At 40.9% G+C, this 21926-nt stretch overlaps 1 protein-coding gene across 7 annotated transcripts in view; it reads left to right on the plus strand.

The window, feature by feature from the left end:
- The window catches only part of SPATA13 (spermatogenesis associated 13), a 145957-nt gene that overhangs the window by 109891 nt on the left and 14140 nt on the right, over positions 1-21926 (plus strand). For 4 of the 7 annotated variants that reach the window (XM_071434051.1, XM_071434054.1, XM_071434052.1 and 1 more), the window contains exons 3-7: positions 6088-6450; positions 9615-9759; positions 18303-18439; positions 19011-19190; positions 20270-20455. In XM_071434051.1, coding sequence (XP_071290152.1) covers positions 6088-6450; positions 9615-9759; positions 18303-18439; positions 19011-19190; positions 20270-20455 — 1011 coding nt within the window. Of the gene's footprint in view, positions 1-3936; positions 4095-6087; positions 6451-9614; positions 9760-15848; positions 15970-18302; positions 18440-19010; positions 19191-20269; positions 20456-21926 lie in introns of those variants that run through there. The other 3 variants (XM_071434057.1, XM_071434055.1, XM_071434058.1) reach the window with 3 other exon arrangements.

Here is a 21926-nt window from a genome sequence, read left to right on the forward strand (position 1 = left end):
AAAGAATATAGTGCAATTTGCATTTAATTATAAAGGAATAGATGGAAATTTTCTTGAATTGTACTGGTTTAATAATTCTTGTTTGTTTGTGATTGAAGATGCAATTACTGAAAGTGTGCTTTCTTCTGCAGTAAAAGCAGTCATTTCCATGGTAGCTATTGCTGTGGTATCACTGTTGGAAATTGTTGCTGTTGGATCAATAGGGGATCACTGGGCTCTCTTGAAACTTCAGAATCTTTTTATAAAACCTAGAAAGAAAGCAATAAATAAATTTCCTCTGGGATACTTTATTTATCCAGAGTTTCATAATCTCTGTGTCTGTCGCAACAGTTTGCAAAAAAAAGTATTGATCGTGACCATGAAACATAAAACAAGCTTTTAACCTCATTTAGTATGAACTTCAACTAATGCTCTCCCAACTGCTATTTATCAGCAAGAAAAAGTGCAGCGGTTACTTTTTATCATGTACCTAGGTGGAGACATGTCCAGACTTTTACTCTGTTAGGTCAAGGTGGTGAAATAATTTATAGCTACTAGGTCACAATCCCTTGGCCCTTTTTATATTTGGTGGCTTGTATAAACTGAAAAGCACTTCTAATATTACTGCTGAGTTCCTAAGATTTGGCAGTTACTGTCTTATACAGAAATAATAGCTGTTTAATAGTCACCAATTATAATATGTTATATAGCTGTCATTGCTAGTGAGAGAAATTTGTACATTTTATATAGACCCCTAAATATATGCAGAAATGTTTATTCTTGATCAAAATAAAAAGATACCTACATGACCTAGCACAAGTATTCTGATAGTTTCAAGCCTTGTCATTTGCAGAAGAGCACGACTGATTACCCATCAAAACTTTTCACTGAGAAGATGTAGTAATTGTGTTCTCAAACTTCTCAGCCTACTCAGGTTTTCCTTGTAACTTATTCTCAGTCAGAATCATTATTTGTTTAATTTATCACACCTTTCAATAAGTTGCATTTGGAAATTAATGTGCATTTTTGTAAAGACATTATTAGATTTTGATTATCTGTTTTCTCTGGTTTAGAAAAAGGCAGTAGTAGTTAGCAAAATTACATTTCAGCCAGGCAGCTCAAACATATAGAGATAACAGAAGAAGAAGTATTGCAACTTACTGTGTAGCTAAGGAAAACAAACAAACCCTCCCCTCCCCCCCCAAAAAAAAAAAAAAGAAAAAAAAGAAAAAGAAAAAAGCAGAAGCGTAGTCAGGATGCTCTTTTCCCTGGGGAAGAGGAATGCTGGGGGTCTTTGTCCAAGATGTACCTACTTGTGCCTTCCCAGAAGATTACCAGATAGAGAAAACTTTTCAGGAGAGAAGGAGAGAAGTGTCCCCTTATACTTTTGTAGTTGTCTGTATGTGCATGTTATGGAACATCATTGCATTGGGAATGTAAAGGTTAAATTTTGAAAATCCAAGTAGGTAACAGTAGGGGTTGAAATGCAGATTAGTGGTCAGGGACTCTCAGCAATGTACAGAGTCATCAAGACCTTTATAAAAAGTGGGGATTTTAATTAGGGAGTTTATCGGCTAAACACATTGACAAAAAAAAAAAAAATCACTCAGAGCTTGTTTTTTCTTTGCTATCATGGTGTCAGCCCTCAAAAGTGTCCCAACAGCAGGAGGCTGACCAGCAGCATTTTCTGTTGGGTCAGACTTGTAGTTTGAAGTTTCTCTGCAGCAGAGAATGGGGTCAGGTATAGAGGATGAAGGGTTATTCATGGTTGTAACTGCACCAACAAAAGTCCTGCCATGCAATTTCAGGTACTGGCAATTTCTTTGTCATATCACTGATAAAAGTTGCATCCACATAAGCAACATTTTATCAGCGCTGTGCAATTCAGATGTTGTGCTTCTTGGGCAGCACTTCCTCTGAAATCAGTTTGAGTGCTGAATTTATCAAAAGTACACAGTGGTCTGAGTAATAGCTGGAGAGCCAGGCTCTAAAGACTAAGCTAAGATTTCAGTGATTAAGCGCCTGATGTTGCTTACCTTGGTTATTAATGAGTACAGGGAATGCCAATAGCAGTCATGTGCCATTAAATGGAACAGGGTTGTACCAGTGCCAAGTTGAGCTGAGTGAGATCATGATCAAGTCCTTGAAGTTATTGTAGCTAGATTGGGAAATCAGTCTGGGCCCAGGCATGGGAGGAGTTTGGTCTGGCTGGGCACAGACTCTGTGGTGTCCTTGTTTACCTGGGAGCAGCCTGGGAGAGCTCCCACTGTAGCCTGCTGGGTGTGGTCAGGGGGTCCTGGGGAGCACAGTGTTAACAGTGCCCCTGAATGTGGCACCTGGAGTTGAGCCCAACTAAAAATAGCTGTCAAATGAAGTGAGGGGCAGCTATCAAAGACAGCTGCACACAGCTGGATAAAACCTCGTGGTGAAGCTGCACATTTCTGGAGCAGGAGCTATGGACCAAGCAGGGCTGTCCACAGCACTGGGGAACATAGTTGTAGCTCCATCTAAACCCACCTGCAACCCAGCTTGACACCTGGGTCCTGCCTGGCTGGTCACTCAGTAGGCTTGGCTGATGCTCTTGTTTAGAGGCTCAGCTTGATTCCTGGAACATAAAAGATCCTGCAGTGCTGGAGATGTCATGACAGGCTTCCCTTTGTCCCCAGGGGCTGCTTCTGAATGGCCCATGCCTCCCATAGGTCCTGTGTCATACTTGCATGATGCATGGCACGTGGAGATAACTTAGATTCCTTTGGACATTTGAAATGGCCCTGGGTGTTTATGTTCAGGCAACAAAATTTCATTCTAGATTTCTCCTGGCTATGATGACAGCTTTATTATCTAGTTAATGTACAGACAGCTCCATTGCAGAATTGAAATTAAAATGCAGGAATCTGCAGCTAAGAGTGACATATTGAAAGGGATCAATAGCGAATATAAGTGTAATCTGTATTGAAGTAGATGTTCATTTTAAATGGTTGTATTTATAGATACAGTGCTGTCAGGAATGAGGAAAGCAGTTGAAATACAATGATTTAACTAGTTTGCTGTTGTAGGAATTTAGTTACCCAGGTAAAATAAATTCATTTGCATCAGCACAAACAAGCCGAGCTGTTTGCATTTGCAGTCTCAGAAGAAACCTAACTGAGGATACAGCCTAAAAGGCAAGATTAATTATCTTGATTTCTAGTATTGGTGATCCTGTGCTGTTGCTAGACTAACAGGTATGAATTCCAGAAAATCCAATGTGGATTAATCTTAGATCTTAATTTGTCAGAAATCTCAAAATGCCTTGAAATTTTTGACCAGCACTTAAAATGCATGAGCCTGTGCATAAGATTTTGATTTTCAACCTATATGAAGTGCCATGTGTATCTCTAGACATCTGTAGATGTTCCCAGTAATAATTGCACAACATCAACATGCTTTCACTTATAAAAGATTCATTAGGAGAAGGTGATTTGAGGTCAGCAGTGGTGCACCAGTATAAAGCCAGTCACAGCTGGAGTACAATTGTTTCCTCAGAATTTTTTCCTTGTCAAGAATCACACTTAAGCATAAGTGACTGCAGTACTGGAGCCTAAGAGTTGTGTACTGGATATTTTTATTCCTGCTAGTGAGTGGTCACTTGATAAGGTCCTGCTTGAGCAGGCCACTTAGAGGAATGTGAGATTGTCAGTCTGGCTTCCCCTGTTTTTTGCAGTGACAGGATTATGCTTTCTCTTTTAGTATTTTTCAGTGTAGTTTATAGATCTAAGACTAAAACCACACATCCTTTCAGCATTGTTTGTTGTACAGCAGAGATTAATCTGGCTGTCATTTGAATCACTACTTAAGGTGGAGTCTGCAGAATGCAAGCAGTCCTCTGCAAATGTTATTGCTCAAGATAAGGGTGTAAGCAGCAGATTATGAGATGACGTGTGACGTGTCCTTCCTCAGTCTAAAAGTACAGGATCATGGTATGAACTTTGCCTGACTGGTTATGCAGAGAGTGTGCTCACATTTGTAGCTCTTATGGACGAGACTTTGCGAAACAAAACCATAAAATGACTCTCATGAGCTCCTTTCTCAGTCACTGCATATGTGGAGACCCTTTACCCGTGTCTGATTCTGAGGTAAGAACCTTATTTAACCTGTGACTTTGCTGCTCAGTCTTGGAGGGGCTGTGCTTAAGGGACAGCTTTGCTGAAGCTGTGTTAATGCACCAGCCGGGGAGTGACTCTCTGCTTCAATTAAATGTGCTGTTAAAACTGATCCTGAACACAAATCTGTAGAGAACCTGAAGTTCTTCCTTGAATGACAGGTATAGAAACAAATTTTTTTTAAGTACTCTATTTAGAATAAATTTCATGCTGTAAGTGAAATAATTGAATGTAGAACAATATACTTGGGAATATTTGAAAAGTACCATTTTCATAATTGCAGTAATCATGTTAAAATATTGACTGTTTAGTAACTCTGCTTACTGGCTTAAGTGCTTTCATACCATGGAATTAATCTTAACCTGTCTTTCAAACAAAAAGCAACATCTGCCCACTGTATCATGAGGCTCAAAAAAGAGTCATTAGATTTGTAGTGGCCTGGCTGAAAATGACAGGTGGACAAGAAGGTGACAGAAGATAAATCCTCTGGCACAGACATCATTGCAAAAGGCTGCTTCTGGGCTGTATGTTTGCTTTGGTTATGCAATATCTGGAATGCCTTCGTCTGGTCTGGAACAGATGAACAAAATATAGTTAGAGAGAGACAAAATTATGCTTTTCTTTTTTGGAATACTTACTAGCTTTCTCTCTTTTTTGCCATTTTTATGAAGGAGCTGGAAAAAGCCAAGAAACACCAAGAAATCAGAAATGTGAGGGAAAAGTTAAGATAAATTTTTGTGTGCAGATTTTTTTTCTGAAAAATTGCAAGGGTTTTGCTAGAAAAAATTACAACAGTGTTGCTTCATATGTATTGAAGTGGTTAAAAATGTTCCCTCTACCAAGTATTTTAGCTGAGGTTATTTTATTTCCAAACTTGTAATACCACTGCGGTTGTGATACTTGCAGGCATTAACTTCTGTGAGGCAGGTGTGCTGTTAAATAGGAAAAACGTGTTCATTTTCCAAGCTTCCTATCTAAGCCCATCATTTTTTCCCTGTGTTTGTGCTATAATATATCTCTGATATGATCTGCATGTCTTGAAACTCCCAGAACATATGGGAAGTGAGCTTCTCCCTTCCAAACTGGACAAGCTCGCTCACCTAATTCACTCCTGGCTGCAGAATCTCTAGATCTGACCAAGTGGCATTGGGGGAGTGAGTCGTAGGAGGGAGTGTGACTGCCCAGTCTGGCATCAGATTACAGTTACATGGATCTGCAAGTGGTGAAAATGCAGCCTTGTTGTTTGTTTTCATCACTGAACAGAGGTGGAACAGAGAAATATCATAGGATGGGTTGGCTTGGAAGGGAACTTAAAGATCATCCAGTTCAAGCTCACCAGCCATGGAGAGGGACACCTTTCACTAGACCAGGTTGCCCAGAGCCCCATCCAGCCTGGCCTTGGACAATACCAGGGTTGAAGCATGCACAGCTTCCCTGGGCACCCTGTTCCGGTGCCTCATCACCTGGTGGTCAAGAATGTCTTCATAATATGTAATCAGCTTCTTTCACTTTAAAATTGTTGCCCCTTGTCCTGTTGCTACAAGCCTCGTAAAAAGTCCAAAAGCAGAGCTAAGTTATTTTTAATGGTGTTACCTGTAATGTCCAACTTGTGCATAGAAAAAAGTCCTGTGAGCACAGAGCTATCTTTCTAAGATACTATTCCATGAGTTCAGTGTCTGTGATAGGACCTACCTGTACTGCTGAGGTAATAGGTCAGTTTTTAGTGTTATTAGTCTGGTTTGCCAAAGAGGTACTGATTGTTGGGTGCTTACCTTAGTCAGCACAAGCATCATGATGTCTCTGCTTTGCAAAGTTATCTCTTCCTGAATTGTCAATTGCATTTATTTCGTTTATGGTAACTCCTTCTGTTTTAGACATGTTAAGCTGATCTGATATATGACAAACTCACAAATTATTAACTGTCAGAAAATTCTGTGGCTTATTTGACTTGTTCACATTTAAAAAGGTTGTTTCTGATGACCACTGGAAGAGGTCCACATCCCAGGAGGAAGAAAAGGCAGACTCACAAAAGGTCACACCGAGGAAATGGGGCTCTGGAAAAAGATCCCGGCCCAGACCTCTCTCAGACTATGGCCAAATGGCGATCCGAAGTTTCTCTATACCAGAAGATGCAGTTGCAGTGGAGTCTCAGAACACAGACTGCACAGATGGAGAAAATCAGCTGGGACTGGCATCCCTTGGGTCTGGGATCCAAAGCAATACTGTAGGCTACCACAGAGGGAGGAAAAGAAGACCCATCTCCGTAATAGGTGGGGTCAATTTCTATGGAGACGATCAAGTAGAAGAGAGAGAAAATCTGCTGACACAAGTAAGATAAACAGATGTGCTCTGCAAACTGCAAAAGACCCTTTCACTTCCTTGTCTCTATCTTCAGCCTAGAAAATAGAATGGATGCTTCCTTCTCTTCCTTCCCTTTTGTCAAGCTGACATCGTGTACTTAGAATACTGCTTTCCTGGTCACTAATTACTTTGTCTTCTTGCTAAAAATACAGCATGGAACAAACCTGATACTGACTTTGGGATAATCTTTTCTGTATTGTAAATTAATCTGATTTCTTTCTTGGCATGGTCATTATGTCTTATGTTGGTCTATACGGGCTTATTTGTGTGTAAAACAGATGTGTGTTTAGTCTCCATATAGAGGGCCTGAGGAACAGAATAGTACAATCAAACAGAATGATAACACATTATTTATTGGTCATTTCAAATTATCCAAAAGCAAGCCTGTTCAAAAACTGTGGCTTTATAAGTGATGTTCAAAAACTTGGTTTTGGCATAGCAAAGATACTTAAAACTAATGAAGACAGTGCTTGAGAAAATTGGTAATAAATAGAGAAATTAATGTAATTAAGAAAACTGACCATATGAATACAGTGTCTGTCCATGTACTACTAAATTGATCAGATGAAACAAAGGTAGGAAACCTATTAGCAAGCAGTGTATACTTGAACAGTACCTATATTTGCCATCTCTGTTGGCTTAAGTAAAAGAGTGAGAAATTAAAAACTTCTGAAAGGTAAAAATTGCTCCTTTCTCCCTGGAGGTAGTGCTGAGCAAGTACAATGTGTGGAGGACCTTACTGTTGTGTTGGTGGTCGTGACCCCATCTTGCATTTGGTTGCAGAGCTTCAGCTTTTGTAAGACTGCACTCATCAGGTATTTTCTGCTTTCCCTGGAAGCTGGAGGACTTCTACCTAAAGCAATTGTCAAGCTGATAAAGCAACAGAAAAAAGAATTAGTATTTGCATCCTCAAAAAATTTGATTCTGGTGGTTATTAATGAAATTTGAGTCCTGTTAGTCTTTCTCAAGCCACTTCATCTCCCGCTGGGAAGTTTACTGATAGTAAAGTGCTGAAACAATGTCAGGCTTTTCAGTTTCCTGTGAAAAACATTTTGTAATATGAACACTGTTATTGTGTATTGGATACTTTTTCTTTATAAGTCCTTGATGAAAAAATGCATCTTAATGCAAAACTCCAGCTGAAGCCAGTGAACCTTTTACCCAGGCAAAGGCCTGTGTTTCAAATCATATGTAAGTAAGATATTTTAAAATTCATTCTATTTCTTAATTTGGAAGGTTAAAAAAAAGAGGAAAATTATTATTGTAAATTCTCTACCATCTTACTCAAGAATAATAGATGGATTTCAAGAGATAGTAAGTATGGGCAACTTGCTGTACTGTGTAAGGGATTAAATACTCTCCAGGCCCTTCATTTAGTGCTGAGACCAGAGTGATCTCTTTTGAAACCTTCTTCACATCAGTTTAATAGTGAAGGAACATGCATCAAGGCAGCTTTTTGAGTTGACTCTTTCCATGCTCCAGTGCTGCCATAACAGCTTGGCTGGGGTTAAGTTAGCACATTGCTGGATCACTGTGGTCAAGACCAAAATGATGAAGCATTCCTAACGTTATTAAACCAAATTATGGCCTTCCCAGGCCAATTTCCCAGGGCTGCCACACATCCATGTCTGTCCAGGGAAAGGATTTGGACTGAAGCCTTATAAGAAAATTTTAGTTGCCCAGAAATTAATAGCTTTTTTTAATTACTCAGCCAGTTATTTGCATACAGTAGTTGCCATGACTTTTATTAGCTATTTGATACAACGAATCAGACTTTTTGTGGTGAAGGATCCTGGTATACTGATAAGGCACTTAGGAAATAAAGTTTAAAGATGAGGTTGTAGATGAATCATATTCCATACACGTTGAGGTTTTTGGCAGTCATAACAAAAAGTAAACTTTTAGCTGGAATGTGAAAAAGGACTCAACAAGCAGGCATATATGTGCTAGAAGTATTTTATGTGGGGCTGTCAAAGACTGCTCTTCACACTGGTGATTTTTTTTTTAAAGCTTTGAAAACTCTTGGGAATATTTGAAAAGTACAAAGCTAATTCCTCTTCACTGTATTTTGTTCTGGTCTGACAGCTTAGGTGTGAGAAAACATTTTCAAACAATACTGTCATGGGTTTCATAACAGAGTGTCAAGAGATAGTTCATTAAAAACCATCCCAGATGTTTCAGATTACCTGATAGAAGAACAGTAACAACTGAACAATAAGAGAAGATCTCAAGCTGAGTTTCTCTGAAGTTCATGTGCTGAAGCCTGGTTGTTTAATGTTGAATGCTTATGCAAGATCATTCAGCCTGGCTAATGTGGCATTGTTCAGGGACAACATAAAATCAGACTCAATTTGCAAATAAAACAGGGGTAGGTTTTCCAATTATAATTTAAGAAATAAATGATTTATCCAAAGAAAATGGGTTTGAGATAATGTTAATAATAAACCTAGTATTACCTCTTTCTTACGAGGCTCCTGGGAACTCAAAACAGAGCATCATTTAGACAATTATTATTGTCTTGTTTATTTTACTGACAAGCAATACACTTTACTGCTGAAAGCAGAAATCCACCACCTCTGCAGAAAACCTGTTCTAGTGTTTTACCATCCTCATCCTAGAAAACCTTTTCATTCATCTAAATTGGTCTTCCTTCACCTGAAAGCTATTCCCCCTTGTCCTATCACTACATGCCATTGTAAAAAGTCCCCCTCCAGCTTTCTTGTAGACCTCCTAGGGTCCTGAAAAGCCATAGTGAGGTTTCCTGGAGCCTTGTCTTCTCTAAGCTGAACAACCCCAGCTCTCTCAGCCCAGTCTTCATAGGAGAGGTGCTCCCGCCTTCTGATTGTCTTCAAAAAAGCATATTACAAGATGAAAATTACAGAGCATGTCTGACCACAACAGAAGGCTAAGGAGTTTTCAATGTAATAAAGAACTGTAATGTAATAAAACTTGTTCTGTGATTCTGGTGGACATGGTATGCAGTGTTTAAGCAATGTCCCTTCAACATAGGAGATTTTACTGCCTGTGTAATTGCCTGGACTATCTGCAGAAACCTTACTTCATACCTGAGCTTTGCTCAGTTGGACTTGCCTGTAGCTCAACTAATACTGGATTTTCCTGTTTCCTCGGTAGCCTGTGGCACGGCCACCCGTTCCAGCACACAAGGTGCCCCCGTACAAGGCTGTTTCAGCCAGGTTCCGGCCACTCACCTTCTCACAAAGTACCCCCATCGGTCTGGACCGCGTGGGACGGAGGCGGCAGATGAGAACATCTAATGGTAAGATGAGTATTTTTAACTGTGTAGATCAGAAAGCCACACTCCAGGCTAAGCAAGAATTAGAATATAATGTGGAGGACAAAAGAGTGCAAACCAACTCAGTGACAAAGTAATACCCAGCTAAGTTGCTTTGTTTTGTGAGTTTCTTACTAGTAGCTGCTGTTCTCATGTAAAACTTTTTTTTCACGTCTACTCTTTGACATTACTATGGTTTATTGTTCTGCACCACTTACATGCCTCTATTCTCCACTCTCTTAGTCATATACTTGCCTAAAGTCAATAGATTATGAAGGAAGTAAGTTCTAATATGCTTGAGTTCACACCTGAACCCTAGCCACACCACACATGTATTTTTAATTTTTTGTTTGCCATGCATTCAGCTTTACTTAGATAGGCAAGCCTTAAATAAGTAAGTGGCTTGCTGATGAGTGTAGTCCAACCTCTGGTCCAACCCTCTGGTACATGAGGGACAGGTCTTGGTAAAAATTGCCTTTTTTGGAAGCACTGTGCTTTCAGGCTCGCTGATATGTCCTGTGTAATTTTGCTGTAATTGTTTACTCTTAGCATGGAATGCTATCTGGAGTTAACAGAAATAGTCTATTAACTAGTCTAGATATAGTGGAACATTTCTTCATAAGTGGGTCCAGAACAACCTGGGTTAACACCATTTGTTTTCCTTCTGGCAAGATTTGTAAATAAAAGCAAAATTCTCACTTTGTATCCTTCACTGTTAATAGTGAACAAAACACTGTTGGGAACCTTCACCCTGAACCTTCTTGATCAAGGCTTCCCATGACTGAAGTAGGAACCTTAACAAATAGCATTTTCAATGTTTATTAAAATTATGTGTATGTTTACAAGTCAGTACTTGGCTTCGATGGTTCTTAGCTAAGTTTTAGCTGCAGTGATGTCCAAATTCTACCAAAAATGCTTTAACTACAAATTAGTTTACATAAGAATGTGTTAAAACTGAATTCTCCTGTTTTAAATAGAACATGACAGTTTTTTTCAGGAGGTGCTCTTCAAGAAGCAGGCTTGAGAATTTCTAACTATGGCAGTAAGAGGGACGTACCCAATAAGATGAGCTCAGTTGGTTGGAACATGGTGTTGATAATGCCTAGACTGTGGGTTTGATCCCCTTATGGGCCATTCGCTTAAGGGTCGGACTTGATGATCTTAGCGGGTCCCTTCCAACTCAGAATAGTCTGTGATTCTGAGATACATTATTGTGCTGGTTTAGACAGCTGGTTTAGAGAACTAAACTCCAAATAAGCCACTTCCTTTCCCTCTGCCCCTTTCAGTAATGGAGGGACAATAAGGAGAAATTACAAGATAACAATTTACTAAAATTGCAATGACAACAGCAGCATCAGTAGCAAAAAGTATGCAAAAAGAAGGTGCCCTACCCACAAAAAATGGCATTTACCACTGAAAAAAACTCCAGATCTTCCTGAAGACAGTGCCTGCTGTGGTCTCCACACAAAGTCAGTATAATTACTGTTCCTGCATATGGGGCATGTGGTATTTGGGACACAAGGGCAATATGTCAAAGAGAGCTTCCGCTACTTAATGTTCTCCCTCACCCCAGTTGGCAAACAGCGGAGGAGTAGGGCAAGCAAACCCTTGGAAGTGCGATCATCACGTTGTGCCACAGCGCTGCCTCAGACCGCTCTGCTTTGCTGGTTCCTTTCTGCAAAGCTGCCTCTGGCACTGATGCTGCTCCAGTTGGGCTCTTCTGGAGCTTGGGCTCTGTGTAGCTCAGCTGGGCTCGGCTCTGTGCCACTGCCTCTCTCTGTTGCTTGTTGTTCCCTTGGAGTGGCGCCTCAGACCCATCATTGCTGTCCTTCAGCACCGTGTCTTAAAGCTGCGACCTGAATGGATAGGAAGGGAGAGGGGCTGGATCCACTTGGCTGATCCCAATACCTTCTTCCTGGAGAGATCCAGCAAGATGGCAACTCTGGTTTCCAGTGCACGGCTGCTTCTGCCAAAACCATGCCCCCAGCGATGATGTGGGTGATATGGAATAAACAGCGCTAAGAGCTCCACCCCCCCTTCTCTCTAACCAGGGCAATTATATATATCCTCCATTTGTATTTTCCTTGAATTTATATTGTAGTAAAATATTGGGAACTAATTTAAAACCTATGTCTGGTGTTCTGCTGTATGCTTCTTAGTACACTTAATGATCCAGATCAGGCACTGAGGTAAATTAGACATCAAATGCTGTGACTCTTGCTAAGATTCTGTGGTGTTTCAGTCCCTGATTCCAGAAGGACCACTCACAGAATAACAGGTCTTCCATAATGTAGTTTGTGAAAAAAGAGGCTCTTTTATTGTCACACAGCAGGAATTATTTTTTCTATTTTTAGTTTTCCTTTCCAGTTGATGTTTGGAAATGACATGAAATAGTATTAGTTACCTGGACATCTGCCTGAGAGCAGTATCTCTCCAGGTATTTAGATTTTGAATAACTGTTCTCCTAAACTTAAGCATCGGGATGACAAATACACAAACTAAGATTGCTGCCACTTTTCAGGACAATGAAGCCAAAGCAACCTTGATTATGTTAGATATGACTTTTATGAGACCTTACAATAAACATAGAAGTGGAGTAGGAAAAGTCTCTGAAATCAAAACTCTGAAGGCAAGTGTGGAATATCATGGACTTCACAGTTTGAAAGCAGTTGCAAAAAATCTGTTTGGTAGCTCCAGAAGAAAATGCTAAAGTGACTAGTGTCACAAATTCTGATCTCTTTTCTTTTTTCTCTTAAATCACAAGGCACTTCCTTGTCTTTGAACATGTGAGAGTTTTTTGTTTGCTCATGCACAGTGAAATTTGATAGCACAAAAGCCCTTTATTATAGAAAGTAATTCTAAACTCAAGCACTGAAAACCAGTGGTATCTTATTTTAGTTACTTGCTAAAGCCTAATACATTACTTGCTTTCTTCTTATAGCAATGGTAGATAAAAGTGGAGATGTAAATTTTAGAAAAATAGATGTTACAAGACAGTAAATCATCTGTAGGAAAGAGAGTACGAATCAGACAACACACAGGAGACTGCCCTTGAGACTTACATTGCTACTCTTATGCTTGAAGGGTTACAGGTTTTAAATTACATTAAACAGGTTGTCTATTTGTCACTACAGAGTAATTTTTATAAGTATCTGAAAAACTAACCCCCTTTTTTTTTTGCATATTTTTGGGTGGGACTAGAATTTGGCCTGTGTGGAGCACAGCTTGGGAATGACTCAGGAGAATGGTTGGTTTTCTTAAAGAGAGAGCTGATGAGTGGAATCAGATGTTCAGTGTCTGCACAAATGATGTGGGAAGGGAGGTATAAAATGAAATGGTAATTCTTGCTGGTGTGCTGAATTATTGACAGTAGTAAAAGTGAGACATGAGGCACTGCTCTGGCTTCAGGTGTTGGTAAGGCCAAGGTAACGCATGTGGAGGAGGAAAAGAGCCTGATGTGCTTACAGAAGGATGGACTTTGAGCTGGATATTGCCATTCAGGAAAAGATCTTGCAATCTTAACAGACATTTACAGAGTCAATGCAGTGCATAGTAACAGTCAAAACAGTAAATAAAAGGGCAGGAGTTTGTAGGAAATGAATAGAGAACAAAACAGAAGGCCCAATTGTGCCACTGGTGTGTGTGGGGGCCATCTCCCCTTCCTTTCCATCCCAAAAGGCATTTTTTACAGGGGACCATATAGAGAAAAGCAGGAGGACAAGAAAATCAACTCAGTGTGTGTCTCTGGGAGGAGTGATTAATGTGGCTTGGGCTCTGGAACATGGAAAAAAGGACAATAGGAGAAAAAAAGTCTGTTTGGCGCAGGAAAAATGAACAGATAATAGTTATTGTTTTCAATAATTTAAAAACTAAAGGGCACCAAATGAAATCACCAGAGGGCAAGCTCAAAATAAAGGATAGTTTTCGCAGTCTGTAAAATTAAACTATAAAAGTAATTGCTACACATTGTATTTCACATCCCAACAGTTAAAAAAAATCAGAAAGTGGTTTGAAAAATCCAGTTCATTAAACACAAAGATATAATTTCTGCCCCAGGAGGGATCTGACTGATCTGGGAGATAACTGGAATTTAGAAAAGTACATCAGAAAAATGCCATCACACGCCTCATCTATTTTTATGTTCCTCCCTGGCTGCTGTCAGAGAAGTGGTTGGGGGTCACCTGTGGTCTGGCTCAGGATGGAGGGTTCTATGATACCAGGGTGTTTCTAGAACTGAATTTTCTTGAAGTGGATAAACTAGCTTTTAGTATTTTAGTAAGTGCTACCCACAGCCTTTTCAGCGTGCCCTGCACAGTGGCTAAGCCAGCTCAGCATGCATTTGGACAAGGTCACTGTGGTCTGCCACTACAAAGGACAGCCTGTGCCTCCTCCTGTCCCTGGCTGATCTACAAGGAAATAAAGCCACCACCACCTCACCCCAAATGAGCACTTTTGTGGTGGTTCAGTTTGCCAGATGTGCCCATGCAGAGGAGGGAGGGCAGGCCCCCCTCCATCCGAGCAGCATCCCACGGTGGCATTAGGTTAATCATTGGGCAAAAGCACACAGCCTGTTCCTTTCTGCAAAAATCAGACCAAAAGAGTTTTGAGTTGTTTTTCAGAGGTTGTTTTTTTAAAGTGTCTTGTAAAAGAGCTGTGTGGGGTTTGATCTGGTTTTCCTTTGTCAGTTGAACTGTTTTTCCCCGATGGGAAGGGGTTTGACATGGCAAAGATCTTGTGATCTGGCTGATTAAAAGTGTGAAATTTTCACTTGCAAGTCCTGGGATCATCAGCACTTCAGTGTCACCACTGTCAGTTTTGTTTGCCAGCTTGCTTTTTTTTAATGGTTTATGCCAAGAAAAATGCTGTGTGTGAAGATCTTATGTAGTAGCTTGTTTTTATTGGGCTATCCAACTAGAGTCCTTGCAGCAAGAAATAATAGGGAAGTTTGAGAGATTCAGAAGATGATTTCTGTCAGTCTCCTGTGGAGTGCAGCACAAGTAGTATTTTTGCAGAAAGACAGCATTAATATTTCAGGGTGATGTTTGGCCTTTCCTTCTATGTCTGAGGCAGCATTGGGGAAAACCATGTGATTTTAGTGGGTGTTGAGAAGTTGTTGTATGCAGAAATGCCTCCAGGGTTTTCTGAACACATCCCTGGAGGAGGCAATCCGCAGTTACAGGACAGGCTCAGCTGAGCAACAGTTTTCAGCTAAAGAAGAAGCCAATAAGTTTTTGGGGCTTTCCAAACTGTGGGCGTAGCACTGTGTACAGACATAGGTTGCAGCAGGCTTTGCACTCTCTGGATGGGAACAGCTCCTGCCTTTGCTTCCAGTGCATGGCCTGATCCAGCTTCAGTGAGGGAGGACACAGATGTGGGGTGAATGCTGGCCCGTGGTGAATGAATAAGGCTGTGCTCTGGCTGGGTCAGACCCAGAGAAAGATGGATGGTTTGAGTTCTTTTCTGCTTCATTCCCTATTTCATAGAGCAGCTGAATTAAGTTTGTAGTTTCAGTGAGAAAATGTCTCCCTCCTCTCTGTTTTCCTGGGAGCAGTCTGCTGCAGCCTTAACACTTGTGTTGCTTGTGCCCTAAAAAATGATAAAGCATTTGCCTGTGAAGCAAGAGAAATTGTGTAAAAAATACCTTAATTGTTTACTTCTTCTGGAATTTTAACTGGTATAGTATGACAAAGATAGACCGATACTCTGAACAGTGTTGTAATACAAGGAACTCCCAATTCCTATCCAAATAGTCTCTCCCTCTGGATTGCAGTCATTTGAATATAGATTGAAATCGCGTTTCGCTGCTTTAATGAAAAACAAATGCACTCCCTGGCTCGCTGTGTTCGGATGTTCAGGCTCTGTGGGAGCGGTCTGGGCGGCTGCAGGCGCAGTGCGGCCAGGGTCAGGCAGCCAGGTTTTTGTTTCTTTTCTGGAGCTTCCTCCCTAAGGGCACCCCATGATGTCAGAGAGCCGGGAGCTCGCGGCAGCCAGGCTGAGCGGCTGAGTGCGCTGCTGGCAGTTCCCAGCCGGGCTCGGCCTCGGAGGCACTGCCGGGAGCTGAAGGCAGCTGACAGCTCTTGTGATCCTTCAGCAGCCCTGTAGGACTGAGCAGCATCACCTGTTAGAGGTCTGACGGCAGCATGGTAGCCAGGGGGGCAATGGCACGATTTTGGAGTCTGGAGAGCCTTCAGATGGGTACGTGTGAGTAGAACATGCTCGCTCTTGCATTTTTCATGGTGTTTTTTGATCTAACTGGTAAACAGTGGCAGTCGGGGGGCCTGATTCTGATGACACTTACTCTGTGTCATCCATGGGAACTGCAGTACTGGTGAAAAGCTGCTAGAAGATCAGTGTCAATTCCAGGCTGTCTTAAGTTTTTTGCATCCCATTGGTGCAACTGGGAAAGCACACCCATCCCTCTGTATTTCTGTCTGTATACAATAGAGGAAAAGATGCAAAATTCAAGATTTCACTTGATTCTACCCAACAAAGTCAATGTAAGCTTGTTGATTTGGTACAGAGGAACAGACAGCTTTCTGTCCCAAAATTGTAGTTCTTTTTTGTCTGGAGTCAAATGAATTAGGTTATTTTGATGTGCCATTATTCCTGGAACAACCCCACGGGCAGTATGAATAGTGCAGTGGAAATGTAGAAAGGATCACTGGGATAAATTTTTTGGACGTTGCTTTATAAGATAAAAATTGATTTAATGAAATATTTATTTGCAGATCTTTTAATAAAGCATTTTCGGTAAATTTCGCAAGATGTGTTTGAAAAGTTCATCAGTGCTCAGATTAATGAGTTTGTAGGAGAGAAAAAGTCTTGATTTTTCTAAATAGGGGCTCTGCATCCTTCTTGCTTAAGCAGATGATACTGTTAATGTGAATGTCTATTTAAAATGTTAGGGAGTAGAACAGAATAGCCATGTTCTGTTGTATCATGACTATGCCATATTTTCCCATTTTTATGGAAAAAAAAATTGCAAGTTTTTAATTGAATCTGTGTGGTGATCTGCTTTGATCTCTCTGGCAAATTAATGCTCAGATGAGTGAAGATGCTGGTGATGGTATGTGTGCCCTGAGGAGGGGGTTGCAATATTTCTCCTGATAAGGAAGTAGCAGATGGCAGCAGGTTGCCTAGTGGTAGTAGGTGCATGGAGTAAAGCCAGGAGTTGTCTCCTTGCAGCTCTTACCCATCCAGAGCTCAGCAGACAGGCAGTGCCCAGGTCTGAAGCAGAGTAGAGAAGAGGCCAGTGTCAGGATCCTGCTGCTTAGCCTTGCTGCTTGTTGGAATTGGCAGGTTCAATAATTCTGCTTAAATGTCCTTTCCCAGGCACTCAGAAGTAAGAGCTGCTCTGTTGACTGTGTGGCAACCTACCTGGGAGATGCTAACCTTTAGCAAAGAAGTTCAGGGCTAGCAACCTATTCTGAATTTGACTTTTTGAGCATTATATTATCTTCAGACTCTAGTTCACAGCTTGACCTTGCCATAAGAATAAATCTTTAGGAATAAATTAACAAGGACCAGACAGTGCACTCAAGTATGGGGCCACTGGTCATGAATGCTTCTTGATCCTGGGTGCCTTGAACATTACAGGCAGCTTTCAGAGGCAAACCCACTTGGACAGGGTCCAGCACTGAGCAGTGTGGGTGTCAGTCAGTCAGTCAGTCAGTCAGTCAGACTTGTTCCTGAGGTCAGCCCCCAGTTCTCTTTCTCTGCCAGGGGTGATCACCAAAAGAATCTGTCACCAGTGGTGTACCCCAAAGGGGTTTTATAGTTTTATACAGTAACAGTGTTTCTTATGTGGCTGTGTAATAAAATGAGACCCATTTTAGTCCTGACCTCTCTTTCCATACAGAGCTGCCTCCTTGGTCAGAAAATGCACAATTATCAAACCAAGAAACTGTTGTGTTTTGGAAAAATTGGAACAGGTTTTTTGTAGGGCCATTCCACTGTGCCCAGTCTGGGCTCCATGTCCCCTTGAGCCTTGCTGCTGGCAGAGCCTCCCCAGTTTGTGGGAGAGGTGGCAGCAGCCAGCACAGAGCTGGGGCTGCACACAGGCTGCCCACCCCTCCCATGGGTGGGTGGGCACAGAACCATTGGGTCCTTGTGTCCCTGCAGGGGGTGTGATGGTGTGAGGGCACCCAGCCTGAGGGTGACAGTGTCCCCACTGACTGCTGGGGACTGGTAGGGCCCTCACATCTGCTGCCTGGGAAATGGCATCGGGGCTTTCCTTCTGATACTGGCCATTTAAGGTTTCCTCTGAGAACAAATAAGTAAGGAATTGTTGTAGTTCTGGGTTTTTTGTGTACAAAAGTTTTATCAGCTGCTAAATGTGAAATTCTAAAAATGAGTAAAACTTATTTAATGATGAAAAGGTGGTTTTCCTGAGAGCTCTGCTACCCTCCACTCCTGCTGTTACTGTTTTATTCGTGACAACAAAGGCAATTTCTCAGCAATTCCTCTTGCATTGTTGTCTTTGAATCATAAAAATGATGAAGCAAACAGCTGTTGCACTTTTGTTTTAGTTGCTGCAGATGCTGGAACTGAGTCTTCAGCCTTAGTGGATGACAATGGCAGTGAGGAAGATTACAGCTATGAGGAGCTCTGCCAAGCTGCTCCCAGGTACCTGCAGCCCGGAGGGGAACAGCTAGCAATTAATGAGGTAATGTCTGGGGCTTTGCATTGCTGGAATGATGACACAGGGAGGGCAGGGACAGGGGTGGGGGGTGTGGAGGGATGGTTTCCATAGTCTGAGATTTCATAGTCATAAAAAATTCAATGGCAGTAGCTAGTTTTTTGGGAGGAACTTCAGTTTGCTCAGTGGTAAATACCTTTTTGTGGGTAAAACTTTGTTTTGTACACTCTTTTACTAGCATTATTATGATTATTGCAGTTTTTCAGTAAATTGTGATTCCTTCTATAACTTCTCGTAGTGTTTCCAGGAAGGGAGTGGGGGAAAGGGGACAGTTTGAGTGGGTTTGATTTTCCGTCTGGGTTTTAAACCATCACAGACTGTAACTGTTACCCTATATAATCCTGCTTTGGAGCAGGATTCTAATTGTTTTCACTAATGAGAATATGCATAGATTTCTGAAAATCTGAAATTTTAGTTTTATCCTGTAACAGGAGTAATAGTAGGCAAATCTAGTGACCTATATTGATATCTTTGTAGTTTATAAACACTATAGAGTTTATCTTTCATCCTTTGCAATCTCATTTTCTTCCTATCTTAGCTGATAAGCGATGGCACCGTCGTCTATGCAGAGGCTCTCTGGGACCATGTCACTATGGATGATCAAGAGCTGGGCTTCAAAGCTGGAGATGTCATTAGAGTTCTAGAAGCTTCCAACAAAGACTGGTGGTGGGGAAGAAATGAGGACAAGGAGGCCTGGTTTCCAGCTAGCTTTGTCAGGGTGAGCAACTCTTTTGCTTCTTGCTTTTGCACCATTGCAAGATTCCTAGCAGAGTGCAACAGTTGTCCTGGCATTACATTTCATACCTGATCCTCATCATGTTTATAGCTGAACCTCAGTGGCATAACTCCTAAGGAGTTCACAAGGAAAAAGGCAGTAGAGAATCACACCCTAAGATCCCTTAGCTTCCCTGACAACTTTTACCCTGTCTTCTTCATTTGGACCCTTTGTAACCAAAGGAGTTTCTCAAACAGAGATTACAAGAGCAGAAAGCTCAACCAAAAAGTCATCAGTGTGTACAGAAAGGACACAACAGTTCTCATAAGGGCAGGGGAGAGCTATGCTGCAGGGATTTCTTGGTAAAATAGGGTTTAATTTATTATCAAGGGCTTAATTTATTATCAAGGACATTGTGTAGAAATCTGGTTCACAGTCTGAACTCCACAGTCAGAACTCACCCAGATTAATACCAGTGTAACTCTCAGATGGTAAAAAATTGAAATATATTTTAGAAAATAATTTGAACAGCCTTTTGAGAACCTGTAGTGAAACTTGGACTGCACTGCATGAAGTACTACATACACGGAGTGCAGCAGGTGGTTGCTCCCTTTCCCTTTCCTAGATCTCTAGGCAACCTGGGCAATCAGACAGAAGTCAGAAAAGGAGGTCCTGCTGTCTACACCATACAGATGGGGCACAGGGAAACTATTTGAAAGTGGTTGAGTGTCTGTTTTTGTAATTTTTACCCCGTGCTAACTTGGCCAAACACATTAACTATTGGGTATGGGTAAGGGTCAGAAATAAGCTTAACTCTGAAAACAACATGGACAGCATGATGGTCTCTCTCAAATACTGTGAGTAGAAGTCATGTATTTAACCAGACAGAAATCCCAACCCTTTATTTGAACATGCAGTGAGTACAATGAGATAAATCCTGTTGTGAAGCCCCCTCTATAAGATAAGAATGAGAACATGTCTGTATCCACTCTTCTCTTAGGTATAAGAAGTTTATAACAGTTTTACCACACGTTGTAAAACTTTCTGCTTCACTCTAATTGCTTTGTTTGTTCTGGCTGCAGCTGCGAGTTAATCAGGAAGAAGTGCCAGAAAACTGTAGTAATATCCAGGATGAAGAACAAGATTCAGATATTAGCAAGCATCGCCAGAAAATAGCTGAAAACAGGGATCAGATGAGAACCAACGTTATACAGGAAATTATGAAAACAGAACGAGTCTATATCAAGCATCTCAAGGACATCTGTGAGGTACATGCTTTAACCTGAGGATATTCTGCTGACCAAGTGAGAACAAATCATTCCATATCAGTTGAGAACCACAGTGGTTTCTTATTTCAAAATACTCCCAATTGCGATTCTGACGCTGTCAGTCCAATTCTTCATTTCCTCTTACGACTTTGCTTTCTGATGACTGCCATGAGCCATTGCTTCCTTTCTTTTAAAAAAACTTTCATTTTTGACAGCAAAAGAGTGCCGCTCTGACTGCTATTTCTATAATAAATGAGAGAAGGAAGTCCAGTTTATTTAGAGCTTTTTGCCACTGTATAGAGAACTTTGGGTAACTGTAGTAAAATAATTTGCAGTTCAGTGACAAAACTTCTTGGAAGTAACTTGGAAAGAGTATTTGCTAAATGGTTGATCTCCCTGTTTTCTCATTTGAGGAGATTTTTACTGGATGCCTAGGAGTTATGAAAAAATCTAAGTGTGTTTTAGATCTCCCTTGCTTGTTTGAACCATGAAATGGGGGTGGTTTTCTGCTTTTTTTCTCAGTATTTGTTGGAGGCTCACACTTGGGCAAGAAACTTCTTAATACTTTTCACTGAAGTTTGCCTCTTCTGATATGAGTTATGATGCACTTGACCTGTATTTGACTTGTCTTTGAGGTTTGCATCTGGAATGGTGCAAAGCAACCTACAAAAATGTTCTTTGTAGCCTTAGTTTGCTAGGTCTGTCCTTGTATTTGTCATGCTGTCATCCTTTAGTCCACCACTTACCATTAGATTATTTAATTCACAGCAAAGTAGACAAGGCAGGAGTAGGTTTTTATTTGTTCTTTTTTTTTTCTTTTTTATTTTTTTCATTTTTAGATCAGGCCTTTTTCTTTAAGAGAGAAAAAAGGGAGAGAAAGGACAAAAATTGGTTACCAGCTGGCTAATTTTAAAACATTAAATGTAAATTTTGTTATTTATATTCATTATTTACTGAAGCTAGTAATATTGATTGTGTGCATGAAAGACCAGGGAAGAATTTGTACACTCTGCTATGCTGCTGCCATGGCTAGCTGAGTTCTAGGACATGACTCTCATATTTTACTGACCTGTTAAGACTTAGGCACATATTAATTAATTAATTTTCTCTAATACGTGTATCCTACACCTGGTTTTTAATATCTGGCAAGCCTCTGAGTTTAGTACAAGAGAGCAAGCACACATTTTCCAAGAAGAGAAGCAATGGGCCACGCTTAACATGTGGGGTAGAGATAGTCTGCTGTCCTCAGAGTGAATCTGTAGGATAGTGCACGTAGCACATAAGGCTGAAAATACACTCAAGTAAGACTAAGCCAGAAAAGCTACACAGATAGTAACCCAAATTTGCAAGCTCAGCCCTTGTATGAATTACTCAAGCTGGTTGTAGCCAGGATCATGAAGCTAAAGTATACCCATAAAACATGTCTTACATTCAAGAAGTGTCTGCAGTCCACATTACAGGAGCCGCACAG

Source organism: Agelaius tricolor, unplaced genomic scaffold (assembly GCF_023055355.1).
Source record: "Agelaius tricolor isolate 1412-34295 unplaced genomic scaffold, bAgeTri1.0.p SCAF_9, whole genome shotgun sequence".
NCBI classification, from domain to species: Eukaryota; Metazoa; Chordata; class Aves; order Passeriformes; family Icteridae; genus Agelaius; species Agelaius tricolor.